Source organism: Nomascus leucogenys, chromosome 22a (genome assembly GCF_006542625.1).
Source record: "Nomascus leucogenys isolate Asia chromosome 22a, Asia_NLE_v1, whole genome shotgun sequence".
Taxonomy (NCBI): Eukaryota; Metazoa; Chordata; class Mammalia; order Primates; family Hylobatidae; genus Nomascus; species Nomascus leucogenys.
The window spans coordinates 68,968,199-68,995,132 of NC_044402.1; the positions used below are offsets into that span (position 1 = coordinate 68,968,199).

Here is a 26,934-nt window from a genome sequence, read left to right on the forward strand (position 1 = left end):
CATCTTTACAAAGCAAATTTTGTCTAAAAAACAAGGCTCTTGTTTTTAAAGGAGCCGTGCTGTATTGGCAAGGCCATTGGGTTGTTTATTGACGTTGTATCAGATACATCTCAGGAAACTTAATTATAAAATGGTACTAATCCTCCGTAAGTGTTTTAATCAATTTATATTTATTCATTTTAAAATTAAATAGAGAAAAACCCTTGTTCTCTTTCAGTGAGCCAAGAGCAATCATTCAGAGCTGAACAATAGAAAATGTGGAAATTATTGTTCTTTTTAGGTATTCAGCTGGTTAAACTTTGAAATCTGTGTATTAAGCATAGCAAATATAAACTCAGTGAATTTCTGAATTGAGCAGTGTGTGTTTTCATTTGATTATGTTTAGGAAACAGTTTAAAATATTAGTTGAAAGGTAAGCTCTACTTTAATGGACCCATTGTTTTGAAGTAGTTATTATCTGGTAGAACACTATACTCCACATGATGGAACCTAATAAGTGACAGCTTGGAGAGAACAGATTTTATCTTTCAGTGGAAAATGTTATCAGTGCAATTTTTATTGAAAGTCTAAGGCATTTTGGTATTGTCTAACTTTAATTATTTAAGAAAACCTTAGGTACTAACTGCAAAGACATCAGAATTTCAGAAGTAGGTAAAACTGGTAAGTTGCACCTGTACATAATCACTTATTAAACTCAGAGTATGGTCATCATTTCTCTTCTGCCAGTGAGCTGAGAACTAGATGTAAATGTGAGTCGAGAGGAAGGAATATAGTGGTAGGGTCTTAGGCCACTGTGTTCTCAATGCTCAGTTCTGCCATGGGCAGTCAGAATTAACTGTTGGAAGACGCATGATTCCCCTGACAGTGGAATCTACCATCAATGTGTCATGCTATTTGGAGACTACGTTAATTGAAAATAAGAGAAATTGTTGCACTTCATTTCTTAAATTATCTGACCTCATTTAGGAAACTAATATACTGTTTATCCTAGCAGTAAATCAATATGTATGGTTGTCCATAAATGTTAGGCACTTTCCAGAGTAGAAAATAACCTCTAGACATGTTCACTAAGCTGTAGACGGAATCATTTAAGCAATTAAAGTTGTTGAAGTTGACTTTTCAAACCCCAACCTGTAGTGACATCACCTGCTACTCAGCTGCTAAATAAAAAGGGTGCACGTGTGGGCTCTCCCACACTCGCTCCCTGCCACATAATACACAAATATGAAATTAGTAAAGACTTAAAATATTATTTAATCACTGTGGCTATGAAGCCTAGAATTATAGAATTGACAGCATAAAAATAACCTGATCCAGTCTCTTAATTGTATAGACAGCCAGACTCAGTGGCTCATGCCTGTGATCCTAGCACTTTGAGAGGCTGAGGCAGGTGGATCACTTGAGGTCAGGTGTTCGAGACCAGTCTGGCCAACATGGTGAAACCCCGTCTCTACAGAAAATACAAAAATTAGCTGGGCATGGTGGCGCACACCTGTAATCTCAGCTACTTGGGTGGCTGAGGCACAAGAATGGCTTGAACCCAGGAGGCGGAGGTTGCAGTGAGCTGAGATCCCACCATTGTACTCTAGCCTGAGTGACAGAGTGAGACTCTGTCTCAAAAAAAAAAAAAAAAAAAAAAAGAACTATATAGGAAATTACCCCTACCAAAAATGACAAAATTAAGAGTTGGATTACAAATTGGCTCTTATGAAATAGGTGTTCCATAATTGTTCAAGAAACCTACATTTTCCAGGAGTCTGGTCCTGTCAATATGACCCTGGTTTTAACATTCTTGCACTTATGTTTAAAATAGAAGTTGCCTTAACCACAGACAAACCAAACAAAAAAATAATAACTGAACTGAATTGGAGAATAGAAATTAGAGACAGAGGCCTCTCTGAGTTGTGGAAAGGTTGATAGGTGAGGGTCCAGGATAGGTAAGTGGGGGTCCAGAAGAAAGTGGCTCTGTCACCCAGTGAATCAGGAACCAGGGCAGGAGCCATGAGAGCTAAAGGGTTACAGAGGAAAAGTACAAGGCAGTTCAGAAAGAGACACCACTATGGCCTCCTCCTTCCCCTTGGGTAGAAGATTAAGTCGAATTCACAAGGAACTGAGAAGTCTACCTAATCTAGTTTCTGTTGCCTTTGTAAACCAGATGTTCAGCTTGGCTGAACATCCACCAACCTTAGCCCTGTCACCCACACTGATTCTCAGAACAAACAAGAATAGTCCCAAGGGAATGTTGTACGAAGGAGTTTATGAAGACACCTGTAAGAATAAAAACCTAGCCCTGTTTCATTTTCATGACTACGAGTGGTATTAGAGAGTACTTATAAGTGCTTTGTACCTATTCCAATGTGATAGATAAAATTAAGTCCTTACAACCCCAGAAATAATTTTGTTCTTGACCCTTAACTTCCCAATTTATATCTGAATACAAATGCTACGTAGAACAGTTACATATCAGGGATTAAATAGTAGAGTGATTACTTTTTATTCAACAAAGTTAAAATATCTTTTTAAAATAGTGGTAACAGATAAGAAGAAGCTACTAATTTTTAAAATCTGTAATGTTGCTGCTCTGGCTTCTACACGTCTCTCCTTCTTACTTGACTCCAGCCACACTCACCTCCTCACAATTCCTTGAACACTTCAGGATAGAAAGAGCGTGATGGATAATACCTTTGCCTTGGTTGTTTTCTCTGGCTTGAATATTTTCTCCCCATCTATCTGTAAGACTAGCTTCCTCATCATCTTTAAGTCACCTTCTTAGAGAAGCCTGCCCTGGTCTAGCCCCTCTGTGTACCATTATAATCTATCTCCCCCAGCAACCAGGACTCCTCACCCTTCTTACCGTGATTGCTTCTTTTTCCCCCATAGCACATTTTTACCTTCTACTGTAAGAGATCATTTACTTATATTTTTTGTCTGTTCTCCGCTACTAGAATATAGATGTTCCACAAGGGCAAAAGTATTTGTCTAGTTTGCTTACTTATTCATCCTCAAAGCCTAGAACTGTCTAGAGCATAGTAAATGCTCAATCACTATTTTTAATGAATAAATGACCATATGAATATTGACTTTTCAAGATAAAAATTTAGGTTTACTCCCCTAGATTTAACCTACATGTTGCACTTTTTCATAATCATGATCTGCTCATATGTCAGTTTTCGGATATGCTTTTCATTTTCTTGCTGTCTCCCCTAGGGAGAGAGAGATTCAAATAAATCTACCCTAGATGAACGGTCTATGGGGAATAGTCCTTTTCCTCCAGAGACTTCAAATAGAGCAACATTAGGGTCAGTCTTGGCATTTAAGTCTCAAAGAAATTCAGACTTACTCTGAGAGAGATACATGGATTAGATATAAGTGTGAGTAAAAGAGAGACTATATTTCTAAGCAATAGAAATTCCATATCAAAACAAACCATGTCCAGATGGTCAGGAGATAATGACCATCTGAAAAAAACAGTGAAAAAAACAATTCACTGAGGCCAAGATGAGGTTCCCTTGAAGCCCACCAAAATAAGGATGGTCAATTTACTGTTATTTCTGCAAAGTAGATTTTTTTCTAATATCTATGGACAGATAATGATTAAAATTCATGGCTTCAATCCCCACCAGTATGTAGTATACCTAAGTAACAAGCATGCATATGTACCCCCCTGAATCTACATAAAACAATTTTTAAAAATGCAGAGCTTGTTTGTGTAGGTCCTATCAGAAAAGCCAACATGGTAGGATTCTTATTTTAGTATCCCAACATGCATATTCTGGGAGAAGGATGCTAACACTGACATGCACATTCCAAGAAATCTGAGATAACAGAAAACAGTCACCCCCGTCTTAATCCGTTTGGGCTGCTGTGGCAAAATACTGTAGATTCGGAGTCCTGTAAACAACAGAAATTGATTTCTTATAGTTCCAGAGGCTGGGAAGTCCAAGATCAAGGCTCTGGCAGATTCGGTATCTGATGAGGGCCCATTTCCTGGTTCATAGATCGTGCCTTCTAGCTGTGTCTTCGTATGGTGGAAGGGGCAAAGCAGCTCTCTGGGGTCCCTTTTACAAGGGCACTAATCCTATTCATGAGGGTTCTGGCCTCATGCCCTAATTACCTCCCAAATGCCCCATCTCCTAATATCTCCTTGAGCATTAAGATTTTAACATGAATTTGGTGGGCACACAAATATTTAGACCACAGCACCACCTTAAACCTTGCTATGTGGCTTATCAACCCTTCTGTAGGCAGTGGACTACCCAGGCTGGGAGCCATACGATGCCCTTTTCCTCTGACCTTAACCTACTGTCCCTTCATAGATGCCACACTCTGGTCAAAGATACAGCCAATACCTTCCGAAGCCCCAATCATTAGTCAGAGAAGTGGTCCAGTTAAACCTGTACAGTTGCCCCAAAGATCTTCCTAAAGTTCAAATGCAAGTAGTGCCCTTCTTTTCTTGAAATTATGTAGTGATTTCTCTCATAGCTTCAAATTACTTGGCTTGGTACAAAGCACTCTTTGTGATATGGTCTTTGTCCTGGCATTGATTGCATTCTTGGTAGTCACTGATGTCCTCTTATCTCCTGTGGTGCTAAAGAAGTGCTTTGCCCTTTTTGCCATATGATGACACAGCTAGAAGTCACCATCTATGAACCAGATACCAAATCTGCCAAAGCCGTGATCTTGGGCTTCCACTGATCTCCTATGTGTCTCTCCCAACACGTGATGGACTCCTGGAAGATAAGAGTTATACCTTATTCATACCTTATTCATCATCAGTGCTAGGCTTGTGGAGGTTCTCAGTAAAGACTGGTTCAGTGGCTGAATGGCTAAATGGAAATGTGATGTTGCTAAACTCTAATATGGATGTTTTTTCTTTCCTCAAGGACTTTGGCATTATGTTCCTGCACCACCTTGTATCTATATTCTTGATTACCTTTTCGTATGTCAATAATATGGCCCGAGTAGGAACGCTGGTCCTTTGTCTTCATGATTCAGCTGATGCTCTTCTGGAGGTAAAAGTTTTCTTTCATCTTTAAGAATACAAAATCCAAAATTTAGGAAGTCCCCAATCTCATCAGCTGTTCAATGTTATGCTAGATGGTGCTTGGGTACAATAGTAAATAACTACATTGAAACTGCGGAGTGTTTCTTTGTAGGTTAAGCTGGTGAAAATGAGATTTTAAATTAGTATGTAAACTTTTATACAAAAAAAAAGTTGTTAATAAAATGCTGAAAACCTTTACTATTCTATACTTAAGAAATGAATGATTTTACAAAGGAAAATCATTATTTGATTAGGTTTTGTTTTGTGTGTTATAACTTTTACTGTGATTTATTGGGAAATTTTGTAAAACTCAGTTTAGTTACTAATGGAAGCTATACATCCCAGTAAAATTAAGTAGGGTTCATCATTTTTATTGCCAATACACATTTACCTAAGGTTTTTACAGTGAAAAGGGCATATGAATTGCAAATTTTATATAGAAACTATATTTTCTATGTATTTAAGTATAAGGAATATCTGTGGAAATATTGGTTACATATGAATTGGTTACTATTATTTAGAATTCTTAAAGTGGTAAAATAAATAAATATGTTCTAGCATATTTCAAAAGGTAAAGTCCCAAGGAAAATTGTGATGTGATATTTAGTTTTAACTATGGCTCCCGTGAAGAGTCATACTCAATAATGTTAATAATTAAAGTCTTTGCATTTTATATTAAGAAATTAATATAACTGGTCAGAATTACCTTATAGGAGTACAAAGCCTATGTAGAAATGGTTCTTACAATCTGATCTGAATTCTGATTTTTTTTTCCTTTAGGCCCACCTTTTTGCTTTAAGTGCTTTGTTTTGCCACCTTTGAACCATTTACTGTACTGTGAATGTAGACTAGACATGCCCTCAAATAATGACCTGTTATTGCAATATAAGCAGAATTCTATGCTATAAAATTTGAATCTACTATAAAGGCAATTAAGGTTTGAGGTGTATACAGCACTTTGTTAAAAACTCTGGTCCTTTAATGTTATGAAACAGAAAAATAGACCTAATGGGCTAGGTAAGTCTAACGATAATTTGTTGCTGTGATTTTTAAGTGATTCAAGCTAACCTCTATTCAACATATTTTTTAATAGGAGAAATATAATTAGTATAAGGGCAATCCCCTGGAAATGAGTTATCATTTGGTTAAATCTTAAGTTTGCTTGAATGTAGAAATTTATGCTGCAACCTAAGGCTGTACAATCAATCCTATACAATTTGGCAACTTCATTGCCTGTGGAAATGGCTGGCATGATGCTTGGTAGTGCCATGATTCAGAAAATTTCTAATCAAGTTCCACTTGTATCCAGAAAAAAAATTTCAGAAATCTCAGTCACGTGGCTTAAAAATAAATGTTCTTCATCACCTAGATTCTCTTTAACATTATAAAATAAATAACACTTAAGAGTATTCAATTAATGAGATAGGTCACCTATCAGCTCCTCAACATGTTATCTTATGGCATAGACATTTCTGAAAAGTTTGTGTTTAAAGCTTATTTATTGAATACTGGTGAAAAAATATAAAAGAAAAATTTCATGATTTACCTAGCCAGAAGAAGGTGGAAGGTACCTTTTAACATAATTTATGGTGTTACACCTGAAGTGTTGATGAAATTAAAAGCTTATAATCCTAACTTCCACCCAGTTAATAGATATTTCCCCTTAGGAATACATTCCTCTCATAGCTTTGTGCTTTATTTAAAGCTTTTAAATTATAGCTTCTGTGGATAATGTCAACAATCTTTTCAAATCTGACTCAGTAAATTTAAGTTTCCAAGAAGTGGAAAATAATGTTATAAATTCAGAAGGCATCATCAATTTATACCCCTGTGTGTAGGTGCTGTGAATTCTATGCAAAAATGTAAAAAGAGATGATTAAGCAAAATTATGTTTTCAGTCTCACCTGTTTTTAGAATCATCTGTAAAAAAGTAGATGGTAGAGAAAGGGATGTGATTTCTTCCCTAGGCTAATTTATAATATAAAAAGTCTTCACTTAAATCACTGTCATAAATTATGAGGGTACTTTTCACAGACCCTTTCATCTAAAAAATGACCCATTCATGTAACTTTGAAAATTCTACCTAAATGGATTAGTTGAAATGACATGATCTTGACGCTTTTTTCATTTCTAAGTTCATGAGAATAAGCCAGAAAAGCATCTCCCCAGAGTACTCCTTGTGCTTGTTTAAAGAAAACCTGTAATTTTAAGGAGAAAGAAAGAAAAATGCAGAAAAGTTCCGTATATTCTATATAAAGTTTGTGGCCTCAGCATTTGAGATCATAAAAAGGTTTAAAGGATTGTTGAGCACTTCTGTTTGAACTGTTATGCCAGATTTCTGTTTTGGTGTCTCTGGCTTGCTAATATCATCTATGATGCAAGAATTTCTTATTTTTTTCTCTGCTTTTCTGAAATCAACCATACAAATGAATTTTTCAGGTTGCTGAATATTTGATTAAATCTGTAACAGTCAGGAATTCTACTTACGGCTAATGCTGCCTTTCACTCCACTTATGGGTAATTTATAAATACTGATGCATGATATATGACATTTTAGTCACAGGCAATTTTATGCATCTGGTAAGGTATATCTTATAAGAGACTCATGCATATTGAAAGAAACTTTTTATTATCAGTTTAACTACATTAATACATCACATTCCTTTCTTTCATAGGCTGCCAAAATGGCAAATTATGCCAAGTTTCAGAAAATGTGTGATCTCCTGTTTGTTATGTTTGCCGTGGTTTTTATCACCACACGACTGGGTATATTTCCTCTCTGGTGAGTATGCCAGTATTCTTCCTGATAGAGCCACCCTTTCCAAATAAGCTTTCTGAACCATTTTCCTTTTGAATTTTACCATAAGTATTTAGAGGTTTAAATATATTGGCGGGTGGGGGAATACCTCAAGAAACAGCTTGATTTCTTCTTCCAGAAGAGAGTTGCACTCTTTACTAATGATTTCCCCAGGATAGTTGGAAAAGGATGTGGCTTGCATGGATTCTGAAGCCACAGAAAGCCATCTGTCATAGAAGGCATTAGTCTAGAATATGACTGAAGAACCTCAGCCATGAAGGTTGGAATTAAGAAAGAAACCGTGGTGTTGCAAACAAGTATATGACAGGAATCTCCTGTACCAGGGGTTCATAGAGGGTTGTCCCTGGACTAGCGGCAGCAGCATCACCTAAGAACCTGTTAGAAATGCACATTCTTGGCCCCACCCCAGGCCTACTGAGTGAGAAACTCTAGAGATGAGTCCTGGCAATGTGTTTTAATAAGCCTTCCTGACGATTCTGCTGCATGTTAAAGTTTGAAAACCACTATCCTAGATAATTCTTTTCATTAACTGTATACCATTCTAACCAAATAGAGTCTTTGAATTATATCCAAAGTCTCTTCCAGCTTTGTGTTACTTGGCAAATATGCCTTTCATGTTTCTTCCAACTTACTGAAGAAAAATGTTGACCAAGAGGGATTCCTGGTCTACCCGTGAAGAATTTCTTTAGGTTGACCTCAGTCCCCCAAACACCAATCTTCCTGTATGGTTTTTCTCCTCATTACTAAGCCTTCTAACTGTTAGATCGTCATGGCTGCTATTTCCCCACCTTGTTTAAGGTATATAAAAGAGCTTTGTCAAAGGTCTTAAGGAATTCAGGATTTACTCTGTTGAGTCACTCCCTGCACAGATAGAGGCAGAGTCAGAAAAAGAATGTGAAGTCAGATTTTAGAAAACCTTTGCTGACTCCTGGGTCTTCATTCTAAGTATTTGCCCCCATCTGTGTGATTAGCCATCTACAACAGTAAGCTTACCAGTCTAGAATATCCATTCTTTGCCTTTTCCATATTGTTTAGGTGTGGACTTTAAAATTCCAATGAGCTGCCATTTTTTGTGCGTATTTAGTGAAAATTTACTGGGCATTTGCTGCATTACCAGCACTGGGATGGTACTGGTAATGCTGATAATTCGGTTAGACATAGGGCTGCCCTTGGGGCATTTGCAGTTGAATTCCTACAGGTCCTTTTAATATTCTGGTTTATAATTTGGGGTATGGGGTGGGGGGGGCCAGAGATTATAAATTTTTTTTCCATACATTTACTGGACATAGGTAATATAGATGGATTATCAATATTTAAATAGTTTTGTTGCATTTACTAAGGAGCTCTGTTGGCTAAATTATACATTATGGCAAATAGAGTGTGTGTGAGAAATAGTGACTCACCTGTAGAGGGTAAGGTGTAATAGAGGTAGCTCACACTTTAGTTTTAAGAAGCATTTCATAGACCTATTTCTCCTTCAAAGACTGTGCTTTAGGTAGAAGAAACAAAATTATTTCCCCTGCCCTATATTCCTTTTTGTTTTCAACCCATTTCTTTGGATTCACCAACAATACCTTCCAGGTTCCTCTTGACTATATTTGAATTCATCATGAGTCATCAGAATATTGGTAATTGATGGGTTTAATAACACTTGGCTTATTCTCTGTTATATCAGCAATCCATGGTCCTCAAAGACAGCATACACCATGATTAGCCTTTTAAGAACCATGCACTGCTCCTCCAGACTTCTTTTCCAGTCACAATACATCCTTCTAGAACAACCCTGTCCAACAGAAATACAATACAGGCTTTATAGTAATACAGTATTTTCTAGTAGCCATACTAAAAGTTCTTTTTTTTTAAAGATGAAAGGTGATATCCATTTAAATAACACATTTAACTCAGTATATTCAAAATAGTATTTTTTTTTTTTTTAAGACAGAGTCTTGCCCTGTCGCCCAGGCTGGAGTGCAGTGGCGTGATCTCGGCTCACTGCAATCTCTGCCTCCCAGGTTCAAGTGATTCTTCGGCTTCAAGTAGCTGAGACTACAGCACGCACCACCACGCCCGGTCTAATTTTTTTTTTTTTTTTTTTTTTTGGTAGAGACGGGGTTTCACCATGTTGGCCAGGCTGGTCTCAAACTCCTGACCTCAAGTGATCCACCTGCTTCGGCCTCCCAAAATGCTGGGATTACAGGCATGAGCCACCGTGCCTGGCCCAAGATACTATTTTAACATATCAACACATTAATATTAAAATGTTTTGAGTATCTACAGTCATTTAATTTCTATTAAATCTTTGAAATTCAATGTATATTTCACATTACCACACATCTAGATTTAGTTTAACTACATTTCAAGTGCTCAGTAGCCACACGTGGCTAGCTTATTGGACAGTGCAGTTCCAGAAAAGAACAACTATCACAGTCTTTTACAGTGACCAGATTTGACACATTTTCTGGGGTCCGAGTGTCTTGATTGACATTCTTAAGTCTGCTGTTGGCTGCGTCCGTATGAGTCAGAATAGTATACTGGTTAGCTGGGACGTTTGGACCAGTGTGAGTGGGTTCAAATCCTGCCTCCACTGCTTAACACCTTTGTGCTAAAGTTTCCTCATCTCTTAAATAGGAATGATGATGATGCCCACTCACAGCATTGTAAATATTAAGTGATTTTATGTCTCTATAGAGCTAAGAAACATGTCAGGTTCATAGTAATTGCTACGTAAGTATTGGCTTGTTAAGTGAGATTATTTAACATGAAAAGAGAGACCTCTTAGGAAATTAGTAAGAAAAAAAGAACAAAAACTCAATAGAAGTATTTGGAGTAGCTCTGAATAGGTACAGTTCAGAAAAATATAAATGACAAAATTATGGAAAGATTTAACCTCACCATAAGCACATTGTAGCTTCCGGAAATACAGTCATGTACCATATGGCTACGCTTCGTGGCCAGTGAAGGACCGCATATATGACAGTGATCCTACAAGATTATAATGGACCTAAAAAGTTCCTATGACAACATCATAGCACAATGCATTCATTACTGATGTATTTGTGTTGATGCTGCTGTAAACAAACCTATTGCGCTGCCATTCACTCCTCATTCTTCCCTCCTACCATCCCCTGGCAACCACTAACCTGCTTGCTGTCTCTGTGAACTTACATTTTGTGGTCATTTTATATAAATGGTTTCATGCAATATGTGATCTTTTGTAACTGAGTTCTTTCAGCTTCCTGATGTTTTCAAAGTTTATCCATGTTGTAGCATGTATCAGTACTTCATTCTTTCTTATTGGTGAATAATATTTTATCGTATGGATATACCACATTTTATTTATCCATTCCTCAGGTGACAGACTTCAGGATTGTTTCCATTGTTTGGCTGTTGTGAATAATGCTGCTATTAATGTTTGTATACAAGCTGTTGTGTGAACACACATTTTCAATTTTCATAGGCATATGCTTAGGAATGGAATTGCTGGATTACATTGTAACTCTAACTTTTTGAAGAACATTTGGTAGTGTTTTTAAAAAAAAATGGGATCTTGCTCTGTTGGCCAGGCTGGGCTGCAGTGGTGCCATCATAGCTCATTGCAGCCTTGAACTCCTGGGCTCAAGTGATTCTCCTGCCTCAGTTTCTCAAGTAGCTAGGACTACAGGTACGTGCCACAATACCCAGCTGATTTATTTATTTATTTGTAGAGACAGGGTCTCACTACATTGCTTAGGCTAGTCTTGAACTCCTGGTCTCAAGCGATCCTCCAGCCTAGGCTTCCCAAAGTGCCAGTATTACAGGTCTGAGCCAATGCACCCAGCCCACCAAACTCTTTTACAAAGTTGCAGCACCATTTTACATCTGACCAGCAATGTATGAGAGTTCTACTTTCTCTACTTCCTTGCCAACACTTAACTATTTTTTGTATTGTATTCATTTTAGTGATTATTAAATGGTATCTTATTGTAGTTTTGATTTGCATTTCAAATTCTTTACCTGTTTGTAATTTGGTTGTCCTTTTATTGTTGTAAAAGTTTATGTACGATTATATATCTGAATGATGAATATAATAACGTATATTATATATAAAGGACTTATCCAATATATAATTTGCAAATGTTTTCTCCCTTACTGAGGGTTGTCTTTCACTTCTTGATGATGTCCTTTGAAGCATAAAAGCTTTTAGATTTGATAAAGTTTGTCTATTTTTTCTTTTGTCACTTGTGTTTTTGATGTCATAAGAAACCATTGTCAAATCCAAGGTCATGAAGATTTACTCCTATTTTTTTTTTCCTAGGAGTTTTCTAGTTTTAACTCTTCCATTTAGGCCTATGCTGTGTTTTGGGGTGATTTTTGTGTATGGTGGAAGGTAGGTATCCAAGTTCATTCTTGTGTGTGTGGATATTCAGTCATCCCCACACCATTTCTTGATTGGCTATTGCTTTCATTATGATCATCTTCAGCATGTAACTCTAACGAAGCGAACTTGTGTTTGTCACATTCCTCATTTACTGCCCTTTACTGGCTTTCATTCATTTCCACCTCTTGGAATCACACTATTATTTTATCTGTGGCCTGCTTCCTAGGTTGACTCATTCGTCCTGCCTGGGAACTCTTCATCCTGTCTAATAAGCCAGGAGGTGAGACACGTTTGCACGGCCCTTTCCCCTTCTCTCCAAGCTGGGATGCTGTCCAAGGGAGTGTTGATTATTTCTGTCCAGAGGACATCTGGGATGCAACCCTCCCACACACAGGTCACCAAAACTGATCTCTCCACTGTTCCTTCCTGATGATATCACTGTCCTCTGTGGCCTCCCTGTGTAGATGGTTCCAGCCAATGCCTGGCCTTGCTGTTCCTAGGACATGGCTTACCCCAGAAAGTACGATTTTTATATCCACTCTGTGCTGCTGTTGGCCCTGCTGACCTGTTTAATGACCCTATTTTGGAGGGGAGGATAAAGAAAGTGGCAACTCCTCTTCTTGCCCATCACTACACTGCCCACAGCCTCACCACAGAATCCCTTGCTTTGCTTTTTCTTGTTCACAGTCTTTCCAGGATTGAGAGATAAGTAGAATATGATGGGGGAAGAGACCTTTGTTGTCAAATAATTCAGCTACCACATGAATAATTCCAGTGGAAGGAAACCCTACACCTCTAAAGACAGTCCCTTCCAGTTGCACACAGTGGCCATTATTAGAGAGTTCTGCCCCAGGCTGTCACAGTTTACCGCCCAATACTTTCTGCCTTTTTGTCCTAGTTCTGACCTTGGAACAATATGCAGTGGCTAATTCCTGTTCTGTACCTCAGCCCAGCAAGTATTCAAAAAACAAAAAAATCCAAAAATTCTTACTCCCCGCCTTTCCTATTATCTTCATCAAGATAAACATTGTAAATTCCTTCAGTCACATTTTTCTCTGGCTTTCATGCTTGTCTTTTCTGATTCTGAATTTTATTGTATCAAATCATCTGGGAACATTACATCAGTTCTTCAAAATGTAGTTTTCTCTACCATTTGTCTTAATAATACCTTGTTATTTTGAATCAGTACTTGTATGATTATGTCATATAATGACTGTGAAATAATCTCGTTAATACCGTTATGGGTTTCCTCCAGGTACGCGTGATGGTAATCGTTGTAGAAGCATCATCTTCTCACATTTTACTAACATATGAAACTCTGAAATTGTAACTTCATAATATGACCATCCTAGAAGCCATGATAATGTGTCTGTATTTCCTCTTCTCTGTAACAACATTCTTCTTCCGTAATTACATATCTTTCTGCTAAAACCTGAGCAAACATATGGATAGGTTTACTATATCAAGAGTCTTACTGCTTTACCAGTTTTATCAAATAATCAAATATTTAGTGGGTCTCTCAGGATTTATCTGGTCGGAATTCTTTGCTAACACATCCTTAAATAATTTGATTGTTCCTTTATTAAATGACATCTGTAGAATCAGGTAGTTTCACTGTTGATACAATTAACAACAGACTTTCATATCAATATCTTTTTCAGATACATACTTATTTTTCCCAGATGGTGCTCTATATAGTCAAGATCAAATTTTAGCCAAGTCTTTATTTATCATATACTTTTAAAGATTTGGGTTTGTAGTCAGTATTCAAAAGCTTCAATGATATATATTGGATACATGTTGCACTACTATTATCAAACAAGCAATCACTGGTGCCCCACCTACTTGCCATCACTCAAAGTGTTAAAAGTTTAAATATTTTCTCTTGTATTTAAATTTCTGGAAAGTCATGTCTAGTTAGCTCTCCTCAATTCAAAAATCTAGCACTGTAGCCTTTACTTTGTAGTCACACAGTCAATGATCTGATCCTTTTTGAGAGTAAATCTACCCATCATTGTAAGCTGTTACAATTTTCACTGATCTGCATCTCTCTCTCTTATAGTCCACTTATGTGTAATCTCTACGTTCCTAACAATTTCCCATAAAAGCTGTGGTTTTAATATGGCATAGATTGTACTCAAACTCATTATAACATCCATCAACAGTGCCTTACAGTGGCTACTCAGTAAGTATTTGTTAAGCGAATTAGGTACTCTATAATTATAAATGGTCTCATGTCCATTTTCTTAGTTGATTTCCTTAAATCTTTGTGAAGTAAGATAGGTGCAATTTCTCCCTTAATACACAGAGAAAGCAGATTCAATTAGTCAATGATGCACCGGGCTCTCTGGACTCTGGTCTCCTAATATCAGTTCAATTCAACAAGTGCTTACTATGTTCCATTTGTCCTTTCTACAATACAATATTCTCTTATTTAAGGCCATAAAGCATTTGATGAGATACATTTTTGGTGGTAGTTCAATAAAAAATAGTCATTTAAAAATGATTGCCTCTGTCATTCTGCCCCAGTCAAGATAACATATTGCAAACATTATCATCTATCAGTGATACATTAGAATCTGGTAAAGAAAGGAGAAAATTCACAAAGATGCTGAAAGAGAAGTGGCATGGTACAGTAGCTAGAAAGGCTGCTTGTTTTGAGTCAGATTTCTCCTCCCGCAGTGTCTGAAGACCAGATGTGTGATTTCTCTGCACCTATGTCCTCATCGGTAAAATAATGGTAAATACTCTACCTACCTTACCAGCAGTGTTAAGGATCAAGTGTAATAGTATTTTACAAACTATAAAATTCTTTATAAATATTAGGCATTTTTCAAAATGTGCTGTTACTGTTAAAGATGTAAATTCCCATTATAGCCAAGTGGTCAGAAGTTTTTATAACATTTTATAACCTCCCACTAGTCTATATTAAGGAATCATAACCATGGATACATCTGAAATAAAATTCTAAAATGGTCTATCCAATTATGAGACTTAAACTGTCTCACTTTACTGGCTTCTGTTCTCAGTAGTCAGTGAGAATGTAATATTGAAACTGTACCAGTTTGCCATATTCTCACAAATCCCAAGTGAATGGGCATACCACTATCGCCAGAACCTTTGCCCATGGCCAGATAATGATTTTCCACATCTCCAATCGTGTCCCATGAAGTGCCAAGGCCTTGGCTACAGGAGGGTTAGAGTCAGATACGTACCTTTACTGGTCAGCTACTGTTCGGACAGAAGCATCTGCCTTCTCAGAATGTTGCTTTCTGTTGATCTCTTCACTGAAAAGTAGGGGAATTATCTGTGGATTTGTTCTCTCTGAAGATTTCTACAATTTAAAAAAAAAAAAAAAAAAAAGCTGGCTGGGCGCGGTGACTCACACCTGTAATCCCAGCACTTTGGGAGGCTGAGGTGGGCAGATCACGAGGTCAGGAGTTCGAGACCAGCCTGACCAACATGGTGAAACCCCTTCTTTACTAAAAATACAAAAATTAACCAGGTGTGGTGGCATGCGCCTGTAATCCCAGCTACTCAGGAGGCTGAGGCAGGAGAATCACTTGAACCTGGGAGGCGGAGGTTGCAGTGAGCCGAGATCGCGCCACTGCACTCCCACTTGAGACAAAGTGAGACTCCGTCTCAAAAAACAAAGTTACAGAGGAGACTCAATCATGCTTTTACCATTTTCCATGATAAGAGCTGAAATTCGTCTAGACATGTAGGAGAAGATTAGTGTTTTATCTGATTTATTTTTCAAAATGTATTTTAGCGAAGTGGCATGGCTTATATGCTTTTCTGAATTGTTGATAAGAAACAGATTAGTCTCAGACTTCACACATTTGAAACACCTGACTTTTCATGCAATTCCTTGACAAATTTGCTCTGAAATTTGCCTTGGTGCTGGTCTATGTTAAATATATTAGAAAGATTGGAAGGATGAAACCTGGTATCTTTTGGGTATAAGGTATTTTGGTGTGTTTTTAGTAATTCTTACATCTATCAGCATTGGTTAATACCTTCACAGGATGTGAAAGAGTTAGATGGAAATAATGTGTGTTGAGATGTCTCTTTCAGATGAACATAAAAATTTTAATGTAATTTCAGGATTGAAGGGCTAGACCAGAGGTCCACAAAGTATGGCCTGTAGGACAAAGCAGCCCACTGTCTGTTTGTATCAGTAAAGTTTTATTGGAACACAGCCTTGTCCATCTATTAATATTGTCTTTGGCTGCTTTCTGCTACAGTGGCATGGCTGAGTAGTTGTGACAGGGTTATGGCCCATAAAGCCTAAAGTATTTGCTTTCTGGTCTCTTGCAGAAGAGACTTGCCAACTCTCTGACTAAGCCATTAAAAATTAGTCTCGTGAGTAATAATAAGGCAGTGTGGGTGGAGTGAAGTACTAAATGCATTCAGACTTGGAATAGTCTTTAAAACTGTTGTCCACTGTAGGCAAAAAAAAAACCATGCAATTACTCCTTTTTTTTTTTTTTTTTTTTTTTTTGAGGTGGAGTCTTGCTCTGTTGCCCAAGCTGGAGTGCAATGGTGCGATCTCGGCTCACTGCAACCTCCGCCTCCTGGGTTCAAGTGATTCTCCTGCCTCAGCCTTTCGAGTAGCTGGGATTACAAACACCCACCACCACGCCCAGCTAATTTTTGCATTTTTAGTAGAGATGGGGTTTCACCAGGTTGACCAGGCTTGTCTCGAACTCCTGACCTCAGGCAATTACTCTTAATATTGGGAAGGGAGAACAGAATATGCTCTCGATTAAGTAGGCTTTTTCCTTTTGTGACTTGAATCAACAAAAAAATGCATTGTTGCCGGCCGGTCGCAGTGGCTCACGTCTGTAATCCCAGCACTTTGGGAGGCCAAGGAGGGCAGATTACCTGAGGTCAGAAGTTCGAGACTGGCCTGGTCAACATGGTGAAACCCCATCTCTACTAAAAATACAAAAAATAGCCAGGCATGGTGGCACATGCCTCTGTAATCCCAGCTACTCGGGAGGCTGAGGCAGGATAAAATTGCCAGAACCTGGGAGGTGGAGGTTGCAGTGAGCCAAGATTGTGCCACTGCACTCCAGCCTGGCCGACAGAGCGAGACTCTGTCTCAAAAAAAAAAAAAAAAAAAAAAAAATGTGCATTGTCCTAGTAACACTCTCTACACAGAATTAATGTCTTAAGTGTTCCTTCCCTCCTTCCTAATCCCTGCAGAGAAGCCTTTGCTGGGGGAAGAGAAAAAATAAAAAGATTGTTTGCTCAAGGTATTACAAGATGTGTTTACCATCTAGGGAGAAAATTCAGTATGACCATTTCATCTGTTTTAAAAATATCTGAGTGTTGTAATAAAGTCTCATGCTAGGACCAGAGATTTGAAAATTGTGTATTTGACCAGGCATCTCACTTACTTGAGAGAACTGATGCTTTATGGAAAATCCTAGAGCAGATGAAGAACCGTCATCAACTATGTTTCTATTTGCTTAGGTTGTTATACAGCACAGTTATATACCAGGCTAGTGCTCTCCATCCTCACTTCCCATCACCTCCTTTACTTTGGTTTTGGGTCTCTCCTGCCAACTTTCCACTCCTATCCATGCTGAGCTTCTTCTCAACTGTCCTAAGCTCAGCCTTGGACTGCCGTGTGCCTGCCCTTTGCCTTCTTCCCTGTGTGGACCAGTACCAGAACCATCCCAGAAACCTTCCCTGCAGAATCCCAGAGTGCAGGGCTCTGTGGTGCTATCAGAGCAGCCCACGCTGGCTGTGTCCTTTCATTGGCAGAACCTCTTCCATGCCTCTGATGGCAGTGTTGCCAAGGAGACGGAACCACAGGATCATTGGCATCCCTAGAATCCTTCTGTTCCTTGTGGGGCTATGTCTTATCATATATTATCATTTAACTTTTGATGTCTTTGTGTCTTGTTTCCCAGACAAGAGAGCACACACTTCACAAATTCCTCATAGACAAAGAATCATTTCTTCTTTATCGATCTGCTTATCACACGTTACTGTGAGCCTGCTGTGCATCAGGCACAGTGTGGGTGTTGGGGATGTAGATATTGATTAGGTTATGTGCCCAGGAACAGCTAGCACTAAAAAACCATCAATAAATATTTGTTAAATGGAGAATGAAATTTTAGCGTTTCCCCTGCAGTTTTGGCACAATGACAACTGAGACTTTGCAGCCCACGTGCATCTTTCCTTGTGATACAGAATCGGCCCAGTCGAAGAAGACAAAGAGAACAGTGACTTAGTAGCTTCAAAAGCATGAGCATCCCAGCCAATGAATTGTTTTGATCAGATAGAAACAGATCAGATGGAAACAGTACTGCCTTTAGTAAGTGTAATAAGTCCTGCCTATATCCACAACTGGTCATAAAACAGAAATGCTCAGTTTATAAAGTGGATTGTCAGTGAATTGGAAATACAAGCATCAAATGTATTTAAAGAAAATCACAAAACAAGTAGGTCTACTAAAATGCAAACTCTGACTAGCTGTGACCAGCAGCCTGGTCTGAGGCTTTGATGATTGTGTGTTGTATGTTGGCTCCTGAGTGAAGCAAAGAGAGTGGGCAGCATGGGAAGGGAAGGACAAATGAGAAATAGCAGGGGGTGGGAAATTATCTTGCCCGTTCCATGCAGTCGTCCAAGGAAGAGTTCTGGCATAAAGATTTTAAATTCTGTATGAGGGACCTGGTGAGTCATCCCCAGCCACCCTTGCGGATTTCTCATCAGGCTTACTGTGTTGTCAATTAGGTGCCCAACCTCAAATTCGTAACAAACTCCATGTGTCTCAGGGCAAGTTGCAGCTACCCAATGTAACTATCTTAAGTACTTTTTTGAAAGGACAACATATAAACCCACATATAATTTTCACAAACAGTTGTGTCTTAGACTACTTTATATTCTACACAGTCTGCAGCCATGCATTAAAGAGACATTGCAAAATAAATGTTTGATTTGTTTGGCAACTAATACATTGTGTTGTGATCTATGAATTATTCCGAAGTTATGAAGAAATGTAGAATCTAGGACTCATGAAAATATTTATTAAAATTGTTCAAAAAGGCCATTGGAAACATGTTCAAAGAAATGATTCTGCATACATTCCATATAAGAATGACCAGACTGAAACAATTCCAAATGCTTTTAAATTCTGAGAGATGCAGAAGTACTGTTTTAATCACTTAATATTTTTAGATGGTCTTTGTAATTGAAACATAAATATAGCAAAATGCATCTGATGAAATGGAATTGTCTGTTAGCTGTAATTCTACTACCCAGTAGTGTATGCTAATTAAATAGGGAAATATTTGGGATTGTTTCCCAAAATAACATCCAGAGAGTGCCCTGAGTCACTTCTGTTCCAAATGAGCCTCCTTCCTGCTAATTCTGTCGTGCTCTGCAGTCATAACTGATGTTAATCTGAAGCAGCACAAGATTGTGAACCATCAAATAATAGTAAAATATTTTTCAGTGAATTTTTATTATACCTTTTGACTAATAATAAATGAACAAAACAAAATAAGGAAAAATTTCTAGTTATCACTGAGTTAACCAGAGTATTTCCATTAATCAAGATTTTAGTATACCAAATTTCCTAGTTTTTAATCTCATGGAAATATAAGGGTATTTTATCTTTTGTATGCTACTGAAGGGAAAACATCATCATACAGCAATGAATACTTTAAGGTGATGTTCAAGTATCATTTGACCATGGGGAGGGAGGGACAAAGGAGAAGTAGCAGGGGGTGGGGAATTATCTTGCCCCTTCCAGGCAGTCATCCAAGGAAGAGTTCTGGCATAACGATTTTAAATTCTGCATGAAGGACCTGGTGAGTCATCCCCAGCCACCCTTGGGGATTTCTCATCAGGTTTACTGTGTTGTCAATTAGGTGCCCAACCTCAAATTCATAACAAACTCCTTATCTCTTCAGTGAATTCAGAAGATATGTGAAGCACTGAAGGAATTTTTCTTTGTGTACAAGTTCCTTAAATTACTTCCCTTTCCTAGAACACTCCGTTTTGTTAGGAGCACAATTTGCCAAGTCAGCATGTCATAAAAAATGATCAGAACCCTTTCTTATACATTAAGTCTACAATATATCGGAGAAATAAGTCAGTTGCTTCACAAAATAGGTTAAAGCTGCTGTGAAGAGGTAGGGAAGAAACAGAGCTTGAATGTCTCTCTAATGAATTATTGATGGAACTTGACCCCCTTCTTCTTTCCTAGCCATATGATTGCATTTATTTCAAATTGTGTCTCTCCCATCCCATTAAAAAATTTAAGTAGATGTTAAATTCCCTACTCTCAGTAGCAGTCACATGGCATTTTCCTGAAGCACTGTTATAATGGAATTATTTGGTAATCATTCCTTTCCTTGTCACATTTCTCCACTCAAGAGTGAGTTCCAGCAGGGCTAGGACCACATCTCATTCTCCCTTTATATGCTCAGTCCCTTGCACCTGGTGCTGATGCATCTTGCAGTTCATCTGTGTGATTTATTCTGCATCTTAATTTGGAATTCACCTTCATAAGTGGCCCTCCCCAGACTGGTAGCTTGTTTACTTAATTCAGTCTAATATAGTATAACCCTTTTTACTTTTTTCTCCCCAAATCAAGGAAAAATATTCTGAATGCCACAGTAATACTTATTTAACTTCTCTCTTCTCCTGAGCACACATATTCTACCTAATTCTCCTCCGTTCTATTATTTTCTCACCCCACATGCTGTCCCTTACAGCTGTTGTCTGGGTTGAACTCTCTTTCAGGCGTAGTATGTAGGGGACTGGTCTTTGGGCAACCCACACGAGACATAACTGACTTGCAGCTTTTCTCACTCTTTCTCTCTCCCTTTTTTTAAAACTTGCTCTCTATCCATCCTTCAAAGATTTGGGGAAGATGATGAAAGATTGCTTTATTCTGAAAATAACTACATACACAAGTAGGGTCATTGTTTATTTTTATCTTCTGGCCTGCTTTTTTTCCAGAAAGAAGTCAAATAAAGTGATGCTTGGTTGTGTGTTTACAATGCAAAGAGATAGATAAATATATATATATCAAATAGTTATATTTACGTATGTAAATAAAAACATACAGTGATGCCGAGTTGTGCTTATTATGATCTACATCAAATAAGTATCACACCAGTGGCTTCCATGAGTTCGTGGGGCTTCTTTTCGTAATTAAATTGGGAGAGACTATCACTTGCTTCCTGCTGCAAAACAATAAAAGGAATAAAATGGAATGTTTATCACATAAATAAGGGCCTTAATGGTTTTGAGATTTCAGACAAAACAACTTCATTGCATTTACATGAAAACCCAACAGTTTCATTGAAACTGTATTTTGCTGGCACTTTTTGTGCTTATAGAGTCTTGGTACAACAAATGGGCCTTAAAACTCTCACGTTATCATTTAGAACTAGAATCAGGATGCGCTTCTCTGGATAAGTATCTTGAGAACCTTGAAAAACAGCTAAGTAGATTTCCACATCACCTGAGAACAGATGGAGATTGTTTTCCCCTTAGCGAAGAGGAAAGAGAGTTAATTTTCCTTCATGTTAACAGTGTTCCCAGTATGCAGTGACAACTTGCTGCTCCTTATTGCTTCTACATCTGAAAGCTTCTTGGCAGTACAAAGTAATGCACTTTTATTGGAGAAAAGGGAGAAAAATTTGACAGTAAGGTATGTCAGTTACTAGAGCCGTCATTTAACCAAATGCATATCTTACAGTAGAAGAATATATAAAGTTAAGAGATAAGCAGCTCAACTCCAGCACAGGAGGAAGACTAAATACATTTCTAGGGAGTTTTTCTAGTCGTAACAAAAGCCTCTGGCAATTCTGGAAACATGATGATGGTAGAGGAGCAGGTAAAGGTTGACAAGGGTCTTGCCCAAGAATCTGGATTGCAACGGACACATGTGATAGTAGTCATTTCCCATGCCTAATGTGGCTTATCGTCAGGAATGTTTCTCAGGCCTTCTCTTGAGCCCATTAGGGGGAAAAATCAGATTGCCAATACTTTGTTTCAAAATGGAGGGGTCAGCAGTATCAAATACTGCAGGGCAGATCAAGGCAAATGAAATTACCAGTCACTGTGAAATTACACATGTTCTCTTCTTCATCCATAAAATGGGAGAATTGGAATAAATTTCAGTTGCTAAAAGCTTTAGAGCTAAAAGCTCGAAAAATTTTATGATATTATGCTTTGGCAGTCATGAGGGGGTTGGTGACCTGTTAAAAAAAAATGTATAATCCATGCAAGGGATTCTGGTATAGGAGGTGTGGGCGGTGAGCAAGAAGAGATAATGGACATAGACTACTTGTTTAAAAAGCCTGCAGTGTATAGAAGGAAAAAAAAATAAGCTGACCATCAGTTATTGGCTGGGAGATGCCCAGGAAAGACATGCCTTGGCTCACACCCTGGGGCAGATTCTGAGGGCACTGCTGCTGTAGGCTGTCAGCTAACTGTGCCCATCACAGCTGAGTGATAAAATGTCTTGCAGGGAGATCTGAGTGGCACACGTCCTTGGTATAATTTATGCCACTATAAATAGGAAGCTAACACTGAACCATTTATGCCACTATAAATAGGAAGCTAACACTGAACCTGATGAACGAATCCATCAAGAACAAAAGACAGACAGACACACACACACACACACACACACACACACATCAGCATGGCTGTGTTTGGCCATCTATCGGTAGTCAACAGGGTTAATCAGACTGTATATTGGGAACATACACTGCTTTGTTTTCTTACAGACTTAAATTTGAAGAACAGTGATGATGAACTCATTCTATATCACTTTGGTTTAAAAGTTGCTTAGCAATGGGACAAAAACAAAAGCAACTAGATTTATATTTAGTGCTCTATCTATATGCATCTGGAGCACATTTTGGAAATAATTCAAAAAGGCCAATTCATTTCATGCCTTCTGCTACTAAATGAATGTGGGAGTCACGCTGCTATTTTCACAGTGCAAGACATTTATTGTTGACTTAAAAAAACTCTCCCACTTGTATATAATCACTGTCCTGACAAATGACACTGTAGAGTTTCAGCTCCTTAAGCATAAGGTAGAACAATCTTTAAGAAATAAATATTAGGCCACAGGAGTTAAAAATAAAGTATCATCTAAGCACAGATTCAAAGCATTTAAACACATACATTGTTCTCAAGTGGACCAGTTCTTCACTGAGTATGTGTTCTTTAGGTTTGCAAGACTGATCTTATGTCTCACCCCTCCTCAATTGAACAGTATTGATACTTTGATTATTCAGTCAGTGTAGGACTTTTTAACTCCGTGCCAGGCTCATTTGCAGCTATCAGTGCTTATACAACTTCATGCCGTATAATACTTTTAACAGACTACTTCCACACCCCTGCAAAAAAAAAAAAAAAAAAAAAGTTAATAAGCAACTGATCAATTAAGGTTAATGGTACATTTAGGCCTATAAATTGTACCCATCTTAGTCAGTTCTGCTTCCTAAAAATTTATACAAGAACAGTTTTTTTCTGAGGTAAGAGGGCGTGATTGACACCCTAATTCTGTTTCTTCTGTTTAGATTGTGGAAATATAATCAGACTGTTTCAGGGCTCTATGAGTGTGATCCTTGGACGTGAAACAGTTCCTGAGTACAGAATATGAAGTGCTGGTGAGATTTTGTCACCAACAGCACTTAAGAAGTATTTTGGCCAGGTGCAGTGGCTCATGTCTGTGATCCCAGCACTTTGGGAGACTGAAGAGGCAGGATGATTGCTTGAGCTCACGAGTTCAAGACCAGCCTGGGCAACATAGTGAGGCCCCGTCTCTACTAAAAATTAAAAAAAAAAAAAAAATCAGCCAGGCATGATGTCACATACCTGTAGTCCCTGCTACTTGGGAGGCTAAGGCAGGAGGATCACTTGAGCCTGGATGATTGAGGCTGCAGTGAGCTGTAATTGTGCCACTGCACTCCAGCCTAGGAGACAGAAGGAGACCCTGTCTCAAAAAAAAAAGAAAGAAAGAAATATTTTTCTAGGCAGCTGGGTGGGGTGACTCACACCTGTAATCCCAGCACTTTGGGAGGCTGAGGCGAAAGGACTGCTTGAGGCCAGGAGTTTAAGACTAGCCTGGGTAATAATGCAAGACCCCATGACCCCATCTCTACGAAAAACTGTAAAAATTAACAAGGCATGGTGGTGTTTTGATTTTGGTATTAATCTACTCTTAGTAAACTTGATCAAATCAAGCACTCTTCTCCTACTTTTGTTACCATCACTGTAAGTAAGTGTAATAAGGCCTTCCTTGGTAAAGAGTTTTTGTGTATATTAAGTAAATATGCACATGAAAGTATCTCAAGGTTTAAAGCACCGTATAGCACTGTGTCTATTTCATTTGAAAATGATGGTTGATACATTTACACAATGAGGACCTTATCAGACCCAAGTGGGCTTTTTTTTTTTTTTTAAGAGACAGAGTCTTGCTCTGTTGCCCAGGCCGGAGTACAGTGGCACAATCATAACTCACTGCAACCTCAAACTCCTGGGCTCAAGTGATCCTCCTGCCTCAGCCTCCCAAGCACGGGCACTATAGGCGTGTCCACCGTGCCCAGCTAATTAAGAAAAAAAATGTTTTGTAGCAACAAGATCTCACCATGATGTCCAGCCTGGTCTCAGATTCCTGGCCTCGAGGATCCTCCTGCCTCAGCCTCCAGTGCGTGGCCATAGGTGGGCCTTAGATAAGGGTACCTACGTAGAGGAGGATTCTTTGAGGGAAAAGGGCTTAAATTGAGAAACGTCTGACTGTTCAAATTAGAACAGGGAAAGTGAAGAATAATCCAGCTGCAACATTTATTCAGAGAGAATCTTGTGATGGCTGGCATTTTCCTTTCAGGTTTTCAGATGGAGCTGATGCATGTGTAGGGACAGCCCTGGCATGGCAGGCAGTGCACGACAGGCTTGCTGGCAGCATGTCACTCATGCCTGCCCTTCCCCTTCACTCTCACCCTACCTCGCCCTCACAGACCGTGACGAAATTCTGTTATGCTGTCTTGCCTCTGGTCCCTGTCTGATAAATGTGTGGATCTGACTCTATATTTTGGTGGATTTGTCTAGAATTTGTGCTAAGGGGATATCCGTTGGTGGCTGTACCATCTCAGTGGAGAGAAACTCCACTACTTTTTATCCGTTCCTGTGAAGCGCTATTGCTTCCTGCATCTGTCTACCTTGACCTCTTCCTGATAGCAAGCCAGCCTCTTAAGAGGCACAAGCAATTGTGACAGAGGCCAGACTGAGGACTAGGATGACAGCATCTTCCGTTAGAGCTGTACTCACTACAGTTGTGTCTGTAATACATAAGAGGGTCTCAGGAAAAACACAATGAAAACCTTTCAAGACTGATTCAATTAAGTGCCTCCCAGGAGAGACTGAGCCACCAACAATAGAAAATTCAATATTGGCTCGCAGAAAGACACTTAGTCACATAAATGTCGTTTTTCTCTAATGTGTAAGGAAAAAATTCTGCAGCATCCTTTTGAAAATCTGACTTTGGTTTTTTTAAGAGTGCTACCTCTTTCAAATTCTTTAATACCAGTATTCATAGGAAATTCATTAGGGGTGATGTGAAATTTTAAAATGAAGGGCTGCAGTGTCTAAAATCTTTTGTTCCGATACACATTTGAAATCATGCGTGAAATTATCCATGTTTATGACTCTAGGCAGGGACCAAAAAGAAAAGTGGCTGTTGAGCTTGAAATGAGAGTGTAGATGCAAAGGATTTTGCTCTGTGTCTTGTATGTGAATAAAGAAATATAATGTGCATCTTCTTTTCAAAAACTGAGTTCAATATTAAGCAGCATTCAGGGAATGAGCAGTTTTCTTTTGTCCTAAAAGTGCCATTGTAATAGTTGAACATCATATGTACAGTTTATAAACAGCTTTTGAGCTATTTATTGGGAAATATTTAGTGACAGCCATTTCTGCAACAGGTTCACGATGGCATCAACAGGTGAACGTGAACTATTGTTACTGTCTTTAGGTGTGATAATGGCATTATGGTGAGTGTTTTTTAAGAGTTTGAAATATGTATAGATTAGATATCTATACATATATAGAGAGAGAGGTATAGATGCAAACACATTGACCATGAGTTGATTATTACTAAAGCTGCCAAAGAATGTGTATTGAATAGATCAATTGTTATTCTATTTTCTATTTGTGGGTATATTTGAAATTTTCAATTATAAAGGTTACACACTTAAATGAAATAGTTTTATTTTATATACAGGGTGAGAGACTCAAATTATGAGTTAGGATTCCCTCCGTGACAAATGAAGCTGGGCATGGTAGTCCAGGCCTTGCTTTCTGCTTATAGCTATTAGCACAGAGCTTGTTACATGTGACCAACAGGAAGAGGTGTGAATCAGCTTGGCTCTGCGATTCAATGTTGGTGGATGGTGTGAAGATTTTAAATGACAGATGGTGGTGATTATTAAAAGATAAATAATGGCAGCTTATCAGGAACCAAACAGAAAATAGCCACTTTATGTTTCTGGTATGCATCTAAATTATTCTTGTTACATAATGACTTTTTTAACACTGTTGTGGATGAACAGTGCTTAAGACTATGGAAGTTTAGAACTTCAGAGAATTTAAAACTCTATCATATTGTTACCTCTCATTCCTCTGATTAGAATTTAAATAAATTAAGCAAGTAGTCTGTTGAGGGAT

The 26,934-nt window shown here is 38.3% G+C and overlaps 1 protein-coding gene across 1 annotated transcript in view; it reads left to right on the forward strand.

Annotated features, from left to right (window-relative positions):
• The window catches only part of CERS6 (ceramide synthase 6), a 326,541-nt gene that overhangs the window by 263,171 nt on the left and 36,436 nt on the right, over positions 1-26,934 (forward strand). Inside the window, exons 7-8 of the mRNA XM_004091962.3 lie at positions 4,884-5,012; positions 7,720-7,826. Of these exons, the coding sequence (XP_004092010.1) occupies positions 4,884-5,012; positions 7,720-7,826 (236 nt within the window). The remainder of the gene's footprint in view (positions 1-4,883; positions 5,013-7,719; positions 7,827-26,934) is intronic.